The sequence below is a fragment of the Trachurus japonicus genome, chromosome 4 (assembly GCF_045865225.1).
Source record: "Trachurus japonicus isolate A0001 chromosome 4, Traja_1.0".
NCBI lineage: Eukaryota > Metazoa > Chordata > Actinopteri > Carangiformes > Carangidae > Trachurus > Trachurus japonicus.
The window spans coordinates 28,436,087-28,453,623 of NC_140910.1; the positions used below are offsets into that span (position 1 = coordinate 28,436,087).

The following is a 17,537-nucleotide window of genomic DNA, read 5'->3' on the forward strand; positions in this document are numbered from 1 at the left end:
CTTCACCACGGAGAGAGAGAGATTCAGGCTCCTCCAGCAGAAACAAAGAAGAAGAGGAAGAAGAGGGAGGACGTGCACACATGCAACCAAGAGAGACAACAACCGAGCGTAAACATGAAGTGTTTACTATTACTACGACTTTCCCGCCTCCAGTTTTTCCGTTCTGCATCTGACTGAGTCGTTCCCACCGGGAGGGAGGAGGTGCTGGTGCTGCTGGAGGCCGCGCTCTGCAGCAGCATGCTTTTTAATTTACACTCTTCCCATCACACACACACACACACACACACATACACACACACACACAGACACACAGACACACAACAACAACATCCTGCTGTAGGAGGAAGAGTCAACAACCAGAGCATGGAGCAGCAGCAGCAGCAGCCGGCGGCCATGGATGAGGGAGAAACACAGGAAGCAGCAGTGTCAGCAACAAACACACACACACACACACATTTACAAACAGAGGAAAAGCAGACACAACTGGACAGATCCGATCTGCTCACTTTCATGTGACAGAAACGTTGAAGGTTCAGTTCCCTCAGTAACAGTGACCAGTCACAAACCAACATGGAGACGCTGCAGGTCTGGTACAATATTTACTGTAATGTGTGTTTCAGTCAGATGAGTGAAATAAATGATAACAGGGTCACATCTGTTTATTCTTGTTGGCTAAGATCATTATAGCCTGTTAAATCTATTATATTAACCCTCCTGTCGTCCTCCTGTCAAGGAAGGAAGGACAAAAGGATAGAAGGGAGGACAAAGGGAAAGATGAGAGGAAAGAATGAAGGGAAAAAGGAAGGAAAGATAGAAGGAGGGAGGTAACAGATTGGGTCAACTGGGTCAAAAAGGAAGGAAGGGATGGAAAAAGGATTGTGGAAAGAAGGAATGGGAAAAGGAATGAGAGAAAGATGGAGGGAGGGAACAGATTCGCTCAAGGAAGGAAGAAGAAGGAAGGAAGAAGGGAAAAGGAAGGAAAGAAAGATGGAGGGAGGGAGGGAACAGATCAGGTCAATTGGATCAAAAGAGGAAGGAAGAAGTAAGGACGAAGGGAAGGAAGGAAGGAAAGAAGCAAAGAAGGAAAGGAAAAAGGATTGTGGAAAGAAGGAAGGATGGAGGAAGGGAACAGATTGGGTCAATTTGACCCAGAAGGACAACAGGAGGTTTAAATCTCTATCTGCCAGCTTTCTTGTCCTTTTTCTTTAAATCAGTCGACTGGGAGCTGAACTGACCTGTGTGGGAAAATGATAAATAAAACAAAGTTGGACTGAGTGGTGAAAATGCAGCAAAAGACAGATTTTTGATCTTTTGAAAAAGCCTTGTGTTGCTGATGTTAACACACGTTCAGTCAGAGCTGAGAGACGATACGTTTGATGTCATCCTGATCTCTAGAAAACTCTGGCAGTTGTATGAAACTTTTAAAAAAAAATGAACGGCTTTTGGTCTCATACAGATAAAAAACATATTTTTGTTAAACCAAAGATGATGTAAGACATGAGCCAAAAAGAAAAAAGGCCACACAGCTGCACTACAGACTCCAGACCTACTAGACGTCACTTTAGTCCCTGAATCCCCTGTAGTACATGGCTTAATTAATTAAGTGTAATTTGACATGTACTTCTTGTTCTTGTTGTTGATATGAATATTCCCCTGTCTGAATGGGGAATGTATACATTACTGTGTGGTTGAGGGGTAAAGGGAGTAGGCTACTGGTTGTGGATTGGATAGTGTTTGTGCATATGTGCGTATGGGTGGGAGGGGTGGGGGTTAAAGTGTAATGTTGCTGTTGTAGATATTGTGCTATTTGTCTTAATGTAATTTGTATACCTTTATTATAGGTCTCATTGCCATGCTCCATCCGGCAGGGGGACTGCCAACGGAAATTAGCCTATTGGCTATAATTGGGTGCATTTACATTTTATCCTTTTAAAATGTTCATTAATGTACACTGTCCCTCTCGAACAAATAAAGGAAAATGAAATGAAATGAAATTACACCTGATCTAAACTTCCATCAACACTCAGTGAAATCTGTAAAGCTTATTTTTTAACATCCTGCAAACTGAACAACAACAACACTTGACTACAGAGTGACGGCCAACAAGCAGCAGGTACTGAAATCTGACCTTGAATCGTCCGTCCAGTTTCTGATCTTGACCTCCAAATTAAAATCTATCTAATTTTAGACTCTTTCATTTGGACCAGAACCAACAGACCAGAATTAAACCTGTGAAGGTCGACGGCAGAAAAAAGGAATTAACAGTGAGACGGGAACCAGTGAAACCAGCAGCAGCAGCAGGAGGAGGAGGAGGAGGAGGAGGAGGAGGAGAGCTGGTTACAGGAGGGTTATCAGTTCAGATCTGTCACAGCTCAGCAGAGAAACCTTTCAACAACAACTTTTAACAACGGCCCAGTGGCCCTGAACGCACCCCAAACCCCCACCCCCACCCCCACCGTCCCTGTGGCCAACAGTCGGACCGAGACGATGTCCAGAGTAACACTCAGGTGTGAAGGTCAGAGCTCAGGAAAAAACATCTGTGCAAAGGAGAAAGAAAAGTTTCTCTGAGCAGAAACACTTCAGTACAAATACGACTGAACTGACCCTGAAAACATTTTATACGTTTACTCCTCAACCAGTCAGAGGGAAAGTTACTGAGTCCAGCTCGGATTCCATTAACTGATCAGTTTTGATTGATTTTGAATCATTTTCATGCAAAAATAAAAAATAAAAAACATTCAATTGATCCAGCTGCTTTTGCCTCCAGTCACTTACATCTGATTGATTTTAAATCACTTTCCAGTTGGCACAACTTGGACATTTCTCTGATTTCTAGGAATGAATCAATCACTGAATTCCGTTAATTGGGGAAATAATCAGCAGATTAATCAATAATTAAACAGAACTTGCTCCACTTCTGCCAACTACAATGAAAAACGATGTCATTATCTAATGAGAGAGACTGATATAAGAGCGAAGCGGTCACAAACGCCACCTTCCTGATTTTATCTTAAAGGGATAGTTCAACATTTTGGCAAATTGGTCAATTGCCATAATCCCTATAGTTTTAGGAGTAAGTTCGTTACCTTTAATTGTCGGTGCAAGCTATCTTTAGAACGGCGGAGCAGAGCCACAAGCTGCTCAGAGCTACGCAGAGGCTCATGGCATTTCTTGGTTTCCCTCATCAAACTCATCAAATACACAATCCAACAACTCCAAAACGCTCTGGTGGACAAGTTGTGACCTGCACATTCACCACGCTATGAGATAATAACAGAACGTTACGAGACAGAGTTGTTTTAGAGGGAAATTCATGCAAAACCACTGATGCACGTTCCCGTCAGGAACAGTTTTTCGGCAAGCAGTCTCTGCATTTACCTTGTTCCGTTATTATCTCATAGTGTGATTAATGTGCAGGTCACAACTTGTCCATGAGAGCGTTTTGGAGTTGTTGGATTGTGTATTTGATGAGTTTGATGAGAGGGAAACCAAGAAATCCCATGAGCCTCCGTAGTGTAGCTCCGGGCAGCTCGCGGCTCTGCTCCGACGTTTTAAAAACAGCTTGCACCGACAATTAAAGGTAACAAACCTACTGCTATGACTATAGGCAGGGATTATGGCAATGGGCCAATTTGCCAAAATGTTGAACTATCCCTTTAATATTTTCACTGAAATTTCACTTCAACTTTTCTTCTTCTTCACTGCTTCCTGTCACACATGCATCTGACTGTAAACACTTTAATCATGCAGCCTGAGCGGATCTGGACCCGGAGAGGAGGAGGACTCTTCTCTTCCCTCTCGGTTCATCTGTGTCTCTGTCAAAACAACATGTAAGAGTCTTGCCCCTGATGGTGTTGACGGACCCCCCACCCCCCCCAGCAGTGCAGTGTGAGTCAGAGGGCTCAGTCTCACACTGGAGGGCCACATTCCTTCAGCCTGACCCCAGGTCTGTTATCTGACTACAGCCTCAAAACAGTGACTCACTCCACAGCAGCAGAACAACAACAGCAGCAGCGGTGAAGCATCTGGCTCTGAGAAGCCACTGGTCCTGGTTCTTGGACTTGGATCAGTTGTTTTTAATAGTTTTATCAACTTTAACTGATCAATAGAGTCCGGTTCACAGATATGCTCTGGGTTTTTTCCTGAGCCGTGACACTAGAGAGACGGTGTTTACAGTCAGCAGCAGCAGATTACTGAGAGAATCACAACATGAGCGCTGAAGATTAACGGCCGACAGGAAATTAATGGAAAAACTCTTCTGAGTATTGATTTGTTTTAGATTGTTTATCGAGTGAAAACGTCAAACATCATCTGGTTTCAGCTTCTTGAACGTGAACATCGTACCTCAGTAAACTGATCATCTCTGGAGACTGGTCAGAGAAAACAAACAGTGTCACATCACATTATCTGCTCTTTCATTCAACAAAATCAATAAAAGAATCATAACTAGGAATGAAAACTAGTGATTACCTTCCAAACTGATCAATCTGCCAATTATTGTCTTGATTAACCGTCAACAAAATGACCTAAAGTGCAACTTTTTCCCCATTTTCTTGGGGAAAAAAATGAAGAAAAAATATAACTATCTATCTGTCAATCAATTAATCAATTATTTGACTTATCACTGCAGCTCTGAACAAGACATTTTGTTACACTTTATAATAAGTACACACTATTAAGCATTAGTTAAGCATGAATAAATACTGAATTCTTCATTTATAACGCATGAATACTCATTAGTATGTAGTTTATAAATACAGTTAGTGCTTATCAATGATGAGTACAACATTTTAAACTGTTTTCAACTAAATACTAATGAGTATTCATGCGTTATAAATAATGAATTCAGTATTTAAAGCTTAACTAATGCTAATAGTGTGTATTTATTATAAAGTGTTACCAGACATTTATATCAGGTGGTTGAACGCTAAATGAGCTTTTATGAATAGCTTATAAGAATCAAATCTCCCACTCTGAGACTTATGGAAGCAGTGTGTTATATAATCATTATAATCAATCATTCCTCTCCGTGTCAGTATTGATCTGTGGACAGGAAAGAAACCTGGAGAGAGAGGTTTTCAAATTAAACCAGCAGGTTGATAAATAACTGCTCTCGGTCTGATGTTACTTAAGTCAAGGTGCTGAGATGAGTGTGATGACTGCGACACTCAGTCAGTCAAAACAATGATCAGTCAGTTGATAGATCAGCATCGATATTAATATACTGTGTTTTTAGTCATTTTTCATGCACTAACCCTCCACATGCTCCGTCACAGCTTCTCCCTCTGTGACTCTCAGGGGGAAACTAAACAGATAGTGATTGATTTTTAAAACGGCAGAGACGAATGAACAGTTAGTCATCACTGTCTTTAGCTGCAGCTCTGATTGAGATCTTGGTTGATAATAAAGTTATTCAAAACGATGAGTTATTAAATAGTTTAAGTCTTGCAGTCAAACATTTACGTAACTGAAAGGGCCAAAACTGAAGAGTCATCATCCTGCAGATTTCGCCCATTTCAACATCATTTACATCTGGGTGCATTTATGTGTGAGCAATGAGCATCCACTTATTGCTGCTGCTGGTGAAACATGGTGGTCAGTCTGTGTTGATAATTAATGCAGCTGGGTCAGATTATCTTTAGTGTTAGACATATTTTTGCACTAATAATTTGAATGAGTGAAGAAACCAGTAGCAAAACGTGGAGAATTTTAAGTGTAGCTATAAAGCTGCATGAAATGGAAATAATAATTAATAAGTGATTTTCCACATGGTCTGTGGGATTGGAGAGTAGGGAACTGTTTTAGGAATTAAATCAACCAGATCATTAAATAAAAAAAAAAAACTGAGACCTGCTTTTTATATGAAAGGGGAAACACAGTGAAAAGAAAAGCACCGCTCAGTGTTTCCAGAAGCAAAACCGAGGAACCAGTCAAGTCAAAACAGGGAGGGGGGAATAAAACTGACCCACTTAGCTGCAAACTGGATGTGAAAATCACGCAACTCCACTTACATCACACACACAGAGGATGGACACATTACACCAGCAGCTGCTTTAAAGGCTCTAAATGTGTAAACATGTTTTTTTTGTTTGTTTTTTTAATAATTAGGAGCATAAAGGAGGTTGTGGATGTGCGCGCTGCTCCCGGCGCAGGAGCGCACATCCCCCGGCAGGCAGGGAGCGGCCACCGCCGGCTGACAGAAATCATTTAGGCTACTACAGCCAGAGGAGTAAAACCTCCTCCTCTTCATCCTCCTCCTTCATCCTCCTCCTGCTGCTACTGTAGTGAAGTGAACCGTGTCTTCTCACCGTCCAGCGGCTCCGCTCCTCGGCAGTTGCTGCAGATGTGTTTGATCTCCTTGCCGATCTGGCAGTGGATCATGAACGGCATGTTGTTGTTGTTGGCGGCGGGTTGATGCTGCTGCTGCTGCTGCTGCGGCCGCCGCTGCTGCTGCTGCTGCTTATCCCCGGAGCCAGAGCCGCTGCGGGACTTGATCCTGGACAGGCAGAAGGCTCTCCTCCTCTTCCTCGGTTTGCGCTCCTCGGACGCGGCCACCACTAGAGATATGGGGTCGGCTGCAGCAGACCCAGACCCGGATCCAGACCCAGACCCAGTCCAAGACCCGAACCCGAACCCAGGCTCGTACCATGAACACATCACCTCTCCTCCTCCTCCGCGGCCCGCCATGTTAGAGCTGGTCTGCAGGGCTGGACCCTCTCCTCTCCTCGCCCTCTGCTCCGGTAGAGGGGGTTTTCAAACGGTTTGCAGCCTCGGACCACTACTGATGAAGCTGCCATAATAAAAGCGCGCGTTTCCGGTCACAACTTACAAAATAAAAGCTCACTGAACTTGCAGCATGCGGAAAAACAAACTGTTGTCTGATCATAAATGCTATTTCTTGATTCTTTTGTTTTGTTTACTATGGTGTCCTTCTCACAACAATACTAGCCTATTTGAATATCAATGCAAGTTGTGAATCCATAGCAAATCATGAATCCAAGATCTGCCCCACACAGGCTTGTTTTCTGGCCTATGCACACCAGATGCTGCTTCCACATCTGGATCAACTCTGCTGCACACACTTGAAGCTGTCCAACAGTACAGGAAGATAACAGCTGTAGGCTATATAGCCTATGTGCCATTTAAAATGTGTCCATCCTGAGATATAAATAGAATATAAAAGACGAGAAATGTACTTTTCCTCAACTTAAATTATACTGTTCTCATGGGCAAAGATAATTTTAAGAATAGCCTACAGTAGGATAATAAATTTGAGCAAGAACCATCCCAAAAGCTCACATTAAATAGGCTACAATAAACACAAAATGTTGGGTTGGAAACCACAAAAATGTATCAGCTGAATAATAATTAACTATATTTATACAACGTTTTAATTATTTTTATTTATTTATTGCACGTCAATGGTTTTTAGTTTGAAGGGGAATTCGACTTCCGGTCATCGTCGCGCTGTTTCACGGTACCTTGACACATCGCGGCTCCTCCTCACATTCAGCCAATCACGGCTCTCCGCTGCGTGTTGGGCTCTCGGCTTCAGCCAATCAGATCGAAGCACCGCGAGATTTAGAATTTAGAAAATATTTAAATGTCAGAGGGACACGAGATTTAAACATCCACGGTTTAAGACTGAAGATCAGGGATTTAACACAGAAATAAATCCGCAGCTGCTCTTTGTTTCTCTGTCTGACCTAATAATGACTGATTATAACCACAATTTATTTTAACGTTTTATATAGCTAACTGTACTGTATTAGTTTCAACTGTTATGTTATCTTATAGCTCTGTGTATGCAAATAGCATACACTGCCTATTTTTAATTTATATTGCCTACTTTTTTCGTCCTTCTTATGAAAAGCACATGAATAATAATGAATCACAACAACATTCATTATTATTCAACAACAATTCAACAACAAAACAGCATCGAACATTTTTACTACATTCTGCTTTCTGATTCTAAAAAATCCCTACATTTATTTTCAAAATAAAGTTAGAAAGCGCAACAATGACACAGATAAGATTTTACAAAGGAAGTGAGTTAAAAAATAACTCCCTTTGATATTAAGGCTAATGCAACCTTCACCTCTTGGTGGATGTGATGAGGATTGTACTCAGACTTTATGTGTGGTTAGAAGTGATAGAACAAAGTGGTTATAAGGATCTTAAAATCAATGGTGAGTCTGACAGCCGTGTGGCGTCCTCACTGACATGTGGAGCCGAGATAAGAGACGACAAGAAAAAAGAAACTACGAGATTCAAAAGATAAAAACTGGGCTAAATATGGAAAGAGTCTGAAGCTGGAAAAGGCAAGAGAGAGACAGGGAGATAGAGAGGGATGGTTGTGTTGTGCTGTGTAGAAGCCGATGGAGGGTCACACAACATGCAGTTACACACCTCCGCCAGCAGGTGGAGCTCCCTCACAAGAGATGTGTGTCTGTGTGTGTGAGCTGAATTAATCGGTGTCAGACTGAGAACAGTGACAGACTCTGAGCTGCAGGGTGCAGACTATAATCACAGCCACCCCTCACTGTTATCTGCCTCTTGTTACAGCCCTGGGCCCGAGCTGCGAGGCCAAACAACGACTCAGAGGGAGTGTGTTTCAGGCGACTGGACGTGTGCTGCAGGTTATTCTTCCTTCGTCCTATACACGTTGTCTCACAGCACCATATTTGTTGTGTGTTGACGACGTTGATGCATCTTATTTAACGCCGAGATCAAAAGCACCCGGCTGCATTTTCCCTTTCCCTCCTGCACACTGATGATGACTCATGGAGGCTTTTCAAATTCAAACTACAAGGTGGTGTGTGACAGGATGAAAGGGGAACAGTTTAGAGAACAAGGCTCCGTCTGGAACGAGGCGTCGAGTATCAGGCCTCCAGGTCTCCAGATCTCAGTTGCAAGCAAAGACGTCTTCATAAACTCAGAGATGTGACACACGACGATGGTTAAACTCTCTGAGCTGAACAAGGTAAAGCAAACCAGGACGGATCTGTCTGTTCTCCTTTATCTTATCTGATCTCATTCTGATGACTCACCGTGACCACTGCTACCTCTAACGAGAAGCAGATCAGAGCAGCGCTGATCAATAAATCCATGCTCTCACTCTCTCTCACACATAAGCCCAGACTTACAATAAAGTCTCATGTGACTGGAGGACAAGATGGAGGGACTGGCAGGTGGAGAAGACGCAGACTGGTCTTCTCATGTAATTACTACAAGATGATCTACAAACTGGGATGAGAGATGTGGTGAATATATTCATGGTTCTACAAGGATGAATCATGGTAACACTGGTGAACCTCTGACCTTCACTATGGCGCCAACATTTTACTTTGTTTAAGGACAAAAACCTATTACAAAGACTTGTCCCCCTTTAGCAGACGTTAGCACTCTAAGAGAGTGGGCAGAGAAATATTATCTATCCTAAACATCAGCGTGTCAGCAGTAGCAGTAGAGGCCCAGGCTCCATACTTTTATTTTAAGCTGAAAAAAACCAACAAAAAAACAAAACAAAAGTGCTGAATCCTACATTTACACTCCTGCAGCATCTATTTGCATCAGACTTCCTGAGTCTGGTGAACCACCCACACACACTTTGTGTTTGTAACACTGCTGTTCTGTTGTAAATATATCTGGCTTCCAAACTTCAACATTTCTCCAGAGGCGTTTTTTTCAGAGGCTGTGTGTCGTCTTCATGAGATTTCAATCCTCAATGTGACAGCAAACTGAAACTGTAAAAAAAATAATGATATGTATATATACTGTATATATACATATATAAAAAACTACAATTTGTTGTTAAAGGGTTAGTTCAGGTTGTGTGAGGTGTGTCACATGCAGTAGATTAGGATAGGTTAGGAGAGGACGGGGGTGATGTGCTGGTGCGAGTTTTAGCAGTAGGTTCGTTACCTTTAATTGTCGGTGCAAGCTATTTTTAGATCAGTGGAGCAGAGCCGCGAGCTGCTCAGAGCTACGCTACGGAGGCTAATGGGATTTCTTGGTTTCCCTCATCAAACTCATCAAATACACAATCCAACAACTCCAAAACGCTCTGGTGGACAAGTTGTGACCTGCACATTCACCACGCTATGAGATAATAACAGAACGTTACGAGACAGAGTTGTTTTAGAGGTAAATTCATGCAAAACCGCTGATGCGCGTTGCCTTCAGGGACAGTTTTTCGGCAAGCAGTCTCTGCATTTACCATTTTGACAAATTCACCAAAAATGTTGAACTATCCCTTTAGCGAGAGATTACGGATTACAGGGCGTGTTTGTGTTGTAGTGCCGTAAAACAGTCCATGTTTCTCGCCAGACGAGATCTGGGACACCGGGTCGGAGGCGCTGATCTTGCAAGGTAAAAATAGTTTCATTGTAACATTTAACATTTAAATGTAGAATATTTTCACCTTGTTATCAGCTCTTTTCTCCATCATGAGCGACTGTATTCCTACGCACAAACTTCACGGTGTTACACCACAGCTGCAGGTGAATCATCCATCCATCCATTGTCCATTTAGTACAGGGTCACAGGGATACACACCTGTGTCAAGGTACTGTATGTTTTTTGTTTTTTTGGGATGGATTGCCATAAGGATAACTCAATTCCTTTTCTTTCTTCTCTTCTGTATTTATTAGTTTACAGTTCTCAGGTTTACATTTGATAACCTTCAACAAAGACCACAAAGAAGAACTATACACAAGATTAATAAATGACTAAGTATGTTAATTAAATCACAATCTCAACTAATAATCAAATAAATGTATTTAACACAAATTCTCAAATGAAGTCTAACCACACTACTCAAGGCTTACAGAATCACAGTAATCACAATAAACTATAGTTAATTGTCACACACTATGTCCCTTATCAATTTTCTACATGATCAAACAATCATTCATTGATTATCGTACCGGAACTTTAACAAACTATCAACAAGCACCTCTCTCTCTCAGCTCAGTGCTGCCCTCTTCAGACCTGCACTGACTGGACAGTGGACACACACTTTTGTCTCAACAACCTGGGAAAGGTCAGCCATCTATCACACGGAGCCGAGCAACACTTACACGCTCGTATTCACACATTTAGAGTCGCCAATTAACCAACTGTGCCAGTTTTAGTCACTGGACTGCAGGGAAGAAGCCGGAGAACCCGGCGGAGAGAACTGAACCGGCGCAGGAACCGGGAGAACATGCAAACTAAGAACTGATAAGGTGGAAATGCATAACAAAAAATGGGAAAAAGTTACATTTGAGTAAATGTATATTAAGTAGTTACTGTTAATTTTATTTTAGTAGTTTCACATCCCCTTTTTTTTTGTCTTTCTTTTTTTTTTTACTTTCCTGTCCTGTTTTATGTCGTCAGGTTTGTTCTGTCCTTTGTTTTCTGTTTGTCTGTTTGTGGTCAGTGTATTGTCAGTTTATACATTGTGTATGTTATTGCCTGTTTCCATTTAAAAAAAAAAAGAAAGAAAGAAAAAAAAACTAAGAACTGAGAAAGAGCTTCCTGCTGTGAGCTGACAGAGCTGAGTGAATCAGAAAGAGCTTAAAACAAAGAGAGGGAGAAGGAAAGGGACGACGTGTAACTCTTTTAAAACACACTGATCTGGAATCTGCTGCAGGTAGTAACACACCGACCTCACATGATGAAACCTGAAGTAACCTGAAGTGAAGCCTTTTAAACAAAGGAGCTGATGACTATGGAGACGGCCTCTCCTGAACACACAGATGGTGCTGTCACTGCAGTGCCAGACTGAACCTACCAAACCAAACCACAGTGGGTTTATTCTCCATCCATTAACACGCAGCTCACAATATGGTTCAACACACCAGAGCGATTTCCTCTCGTGCCTCATGAAGCAGCAACGTGTCACATACTCACAGTCTATGGAAGATTTACTTATCGCTCAGAGCTCGTTTAAAAAATAAAGTGGTGCAAGATCCGGTTTTATTTAACTGCTGTCCTCCTGGGTCAAGGAAGGAAGGAGGGAAGTTAGGAAGGAAAGAAGGACAAAGGGAAAGAAGGAAGGATGAAGGGATAGACGGTAGGAAGGACGAAGGGAAAGAAAGAAGGAAGGAAGGTAGGAAGGACGAAGGGAAGGAAGGAAGGAAGGAAGGAAGGAAGGAAGGAAGGAAGGAAGGAAGGAAGGAAGGAAGGAAGGACAGACAAAGGGAATGATGGGAGGAAAGAAGGAAAGAAGGAAGGGAAAAAGGAAGGAAAGATAGATGGAGGGAGGGAAAAGATTGGGTCAAAAAAGAAGGAAGAAGTAAGGACGAAGGGATGGAAGGGAGGGAGGCAAAATGGATTGTGGAAAGAAGGAAGAGAAAATGAGGGAAGGAAAGGAAAGGAAAGGAAAGGAAAGGAAAGGAAAGGAAAGGAAAGGAAAGGAAAGGAAAGGAAAGAAAGATGGAGGTATGTAGGGAACAGACCAGGTCAACTGGATCAAAAGAGGAAGGAAGAAGTAAGGACGAAGGGAAGGAAGGAAGGAAGGAAGGAAGGAAAGAAAGAAGCAAGGGAAAAAGGATTGTGGAAAGAAGGAAGGGAGAAAGGAAGGAAAGAAGGAAGGATGGAAGAAGTGAACAGAAGGACAACAGGAGGGGTAAATGCTGCAGCCTTCACCGAGGTAACATCCTGCTTTGTTTACCTGCAACCTGACTGAAAAAAATAAAATAAATAAAATCAATACACCAGTGTTTTCAGCTACGGGGCTCGGTATTTTAAATAAAGACAACCTCTGAACCGGTCTTTTATTACGGCGATGCCTCATCACAGTCCACAGTCTGCCCTCTGTGTGGATCCAGATAAAAAAAGAAAATGAATCAGAGGAAGCAGAAGCACAACGAGGGGCTGGTGGGTGGGCGAGTGGGAGTTTTGGTCCAGGCCTCAGACACACACACACACACACACACACACACACACACACACACACACACACACACACACACACACACACACACACGAGCCTCCTTCACCCTGCACAGATGAGGGACTCAGTGGGGCACAAAGGCTTTGGCAGGTTACAGCTCAATGTGCTGCTGACAGTAATGGACTTCATGCCTCAGTGTGTCTGACAAGGCGGAGCGGCTCTCGGCCTCTGCAACATGCCAGCACACACTCGCTCGCTCCAAACACACACACACAAGTAGCTACAGCTGGAAACAGACAGACACGTTGTGGATGTGGATGTTGTGCACACACAGGAGCAGCACAGGTGTTCTTGTCACATCAGAGACAGAGACAGCGTGTCCCTCCGTGAGAGAGACGGCCTGTGGACCGTACAGCTGTCAGATTATTTTCTATCTTGCGAGACACTGAGCTCCGTGCAATCTGTCTCGCCGTAAAAACCGTCCTGTCCAACGGCATCTATTTTACTGTGTCCACGCAATGTGTTTTTTTTTTATCATGAACCGCTTATACTCCGCCCCCTCCAGCTGTCAGTCACCGCCACATCTGCAGAAAGCCTCCTCCTCCTCCTCCTCCTCCTCCTCCGCCCAGCCAGGCCTCGTATACACAGCTTCATATCTCTGTCTGTTCCTTTGTGCTGCGATGGAGATCCACACACACACACGTGCCGCCGCTGAATCGATCTCACCTTGACCTGCCTGAGCGGTGATTCACATCTCCATGGTGCAGAGTCTGCCTGACGACTCTAATGAGACTTCAGCCTGGAGCCGACACACTCACACACACACACACACACACGCACAGTCACTCACAGACCGACTTGGAGAGCTTGTTAACCAACTCCCCGAGCATTAGAGGGATGTTAAAATCAAACTCAGAGTTGTTGAACTTCAGTGTTTACAGTAAATGTTACTGCAGCTCAGGTTTCTGACCTTTGTTTTGAATGTTTCTCTCATGAATTTATGAATTTATGAGACATTCAGCCGGATTATCCACAGAGGTGTCCTCCTCCCAACTACAAATGGACCAGGGGATTGAAATAGGTAAAAACACACACTGATGGACACAGGACGTCACGAAGCAGCCAGGTTTAGTCTGCTCTTTTCTCTGAGAACTTAAAATCCTGACATCCAGTGACTAAAATCTTTCATCAAACATTCAATTACATATTCAAAGTGTTGATGGACTAAAACTAAATTATGAGCTTCTGACAGAAACCACAACACTAGTGTAAGATAATAGAGTATACAACGTCATTGACAGGCGACCAAATAAAGGCGACCATGGATTTAAAGTGCTATATTATAACATTTATGTGAAAATTAAAGGTTCTTATTAACTCAAACAGCCTGTAAAGTCTCAGAGACCAAACTTTGCACGTCAACACCTTTAAAGGGATAGTTCAACATTTTGGCAAATTGGCCCATTGCCATAATCAGAGCTACGCTACGGAGGCTCATGGGATTTCTTGGTTTCCCTCATCAAACTCATCAAAAACACAATCCAACAACTCCAAAACGCTCTGGTGGACAAGTTGTGACCTGCACATTCACCACGCTATGAGATAATAACAGAACGTTACCAGACAGAGTTGTTTTAGAGGGAAATGCAGAGTCTGCTTGATGAAAAACTGCCCCCAACAGGAACGTGCATCAGCGGTGTTGAATGAATTTACCTCTAAAACAACTCTGTCTTGTAACGTTACATTATTATCTCATAGCGTGGTGAATGTGCAGGTCACAACTTGTCCACCAGAGCGTATTGGAGTTTTTTTCTCCATAGTATGACAATTTTAACAGTGTTATCATTGATTGTTGCCTATTGATCAGTATTCTTTTCATTTTCCTCACAGCTTTTTGTTTTGTTTCATTTTAGGGAGCCTTTGTAAGACAGAGACAACAGATGAGATGAAACAGGCCTTTTGGCTACATCTTCATATTTAAAGAAATGTTCATTAATATGCTCTGTCCCTGTCAGATAAACAAATTTAAAAACCAAAACAAAAAAGGAACATTTGTTAAGATAAACCACCTGATGTCACACATTTAATCATATGGGTTTCTAATCTCTCTTCCTCTTCCTGGTTTGTTTTTTCTAGTCTGAAAAAATCAGTAAAAGCTAAATAAACTGCTCATCGATCGGGGTGACGAGGTCATGTGTCTGGGTCTCCACAGCTCTGCACTAACTACCAAATGAAAACGCCATGATCAATAGCAGCACTGTGGCTGCTGCCCAGACTGACGCTGACCCACCGTTAACAGGTCAAACTTGCTTTTAAACCGTGGCTTCGGGCTAAAAACGCTGCTGACTTTAACTGACAGACCGAGCTGTTGTCACACCACCACCGCTGCTGCTGCTCCACTTGTACGAAGTGTTCGGAAACAGGAGAACAATCACTAGTGCTGCACTTATCACCAGCGCCGCACTGGGTTAATGTGCTGAAGCTCTGAGGGACATGCTGTTTAAAACTTTAAAACTTACATAAAGTTCACAAAATATCTGATCAATCATTATTATCACTTGTGTAACTTGAAAGACAAACCTACAGTACAGACTCTGCAGTAGATTCACTGAATGTGACTGTCATTACTGTTATTGATTAATCTGTTCATCATTTATTCAGTATTAATTGTTATCACTTGTTCTAATCTTTTAATCTATACACGTAAATGTTGTAAGATGTGCAAAAAATGTGTCTTTAATTTGTAATTTATCTGTTTATTTATGGCACATTTGTATTTTATTGCACTTTACTTATGCATTTTATTGTATTTTAATGATGGTATGTTTTTACTGACTTGCACAGGACTTTGGCCAACTTTGTATTTGGTCTTTTAAAATTTAAAGTGCTCTATGTATAAAGTTTGAGTTCAACTGAGCTGAAGAAAGTATCTGAAAACAATTTTCAAAGTTAAAATATTGAAAACATTGGTCTTGTTTTTTATGAGTTCTTGTTTTTCCATTTTTTTTGCTAATTTTGCTTTGTATTTTATCTGTTCATTTATGGTACATTTGTATTTTATTGCACCTGCATTTTATTCTATTTTAATGATGGTATGTTTTTACTGACCTGTACAGGACTTTGGCCAACGTTGCTTCTTGGTCTTTTAAGTTTTTAAGTGCTCTATGTATAAAGTTTGAGTTGAATTGAGTTGAAAAATGTATCTAAAAAAATAATTTTCAAAGTTAAAATATTGAAAACATTGGTCTTGTTTTTTTACGAGTTCTTGTTTTTCCTTTTTTTTTGCTAATTTGGCTTTGTGTTTTATCGGTTTATATTGTACATTTGTATTTTATTGCACTTTACTTATGCATTTTATTGTATTTTAATGATGGTATGTTTTTACTGACTTTTAAGTGCTGTATAAAGTTTGAGTTCAATTGAGATGAAAAAAGTCTAAAAAAAACTATTTTCAAAGTTAAAATATTGAAAACATTGGTCTAAATATATCTAAAATTGATTCTTTTTGTGTTTTATGAGTTCTTGTTTCTCCGTTTTTTTGCTCATCCAGGCCAAAAGGTCAAAAACAAAAAGCTGCAGATTGTAAAACAAACTCATGACAAGTGATAAAACATGTTTCGGTATCATGCGGGTGAACGGACTCTTTAACTGAGCTCATTATACTGTCTCGTCATGATTTATCTCTGTCTGGAGAAGCAAACACCCTCCTCCTCCTCCTCTTCCTCCTCCTCCTCCTCCTCCTCCTCTCTCCACTGACCTCTTGTCTATTTCTGATGACGATCCATTACCACCACACATCACCTTCTCTTCCCATCTGGCCTTCTGTCTCCGTCAGGGCTGAAAAATATTAATCATCCTCCGGCCTTTGATGATGATGCTGCTGCTGCTGCTGCTGCTAATTTGGGCCCCGGACTGAGCTGCGATCCTGACAGAGATTTAGTTCACAAAAATTAATGTGGCACTGAGACAGTGAGGTGGAGCCCTGGAGTCTAAAAACTGACCCTGTCTCCATGCAGCGCTCTGCTGCTGCAGCAGCTCCGATCAAGACGCTGACTGGGTGACAGAAGTTAATTGTTTTGATTTGGGGGAGCTTCCTAAACATGCAGTGTTTTGCAGGTAATTAGCTGCACAGCGGGAACTTTCCCCCGGTTCACGGCTCCGCTCGACTTCCCAGCACCGCTCTGCAGGACACACAGAGACAAGTCGGTTTTTCCTCCTGTGGATAAATCATCACACACACCCGCTGCACGCCGGGACGGGTCACAGAGACATCAACAACACAACACACACTGAAAGTCTGAGGGGTGACGACAACAAGCTGTCACACTGAGATACGATGACGGGTCGCAGGTTTCACGTCTGACTGATGATGGGATGTTAGTTTTTAACAGGAGAAGACTGTGCATTCGTCTGGGACTATTTTAAGTGGCGTAGTAATCTACATTTGGTGCTCTACTGAGTATTTGGGGCAGCAGGATGGTGTGTGTGTGTGTCTGAGTCAAATTAAACTACAGTGTGTGTGTGTGTGTGTGTTCGTAGTGATGAAGGAACGTGTCGCCCAATGAAACGCTGTGTCTTACTGATGTGTTTTTTTCATAGATAGCGGACGCAGTGCAGCTCTGGGCTCAGACGTTAAAGCTGATCAAGCCTCTTC

At 42.2% G+C, this 17,537-nt stretch overlaps 1 protein-coding gene across 2 annotated transcripts in view; it reads right to left on the reverse strand.

Annotated features, from left to right (window-relative positions):
* The window catches only part of phactr1 (phosphatase and actin regulator 1), a 42,961-nt gene that overhangs the window by 14,327 nt on the left and 11,097 nt on the right, over nucleotides 1-17,537 (reverse strand). The window contains exon 1 of one of the 2 annotated variants that reach the window (XM_085775093.1): nucleotides 6,309-6,734. The exons of the other annotated variant lie outside the window; for it this stretch is intronic. Within the exon in view, the coding sequence (XP_085631219.1) occupies nucleotides 6,309-6,687 (379 nt within the window). The 5' untranslated portion in view covers nucleotides 6,688-6,734. Of the gene's footprint in view, nucleotides 1-6,308; nucleotides 6,735-17,537 lie in introns of those variants that run through there. 2 annotated transcript variants of the gene reach the window in all.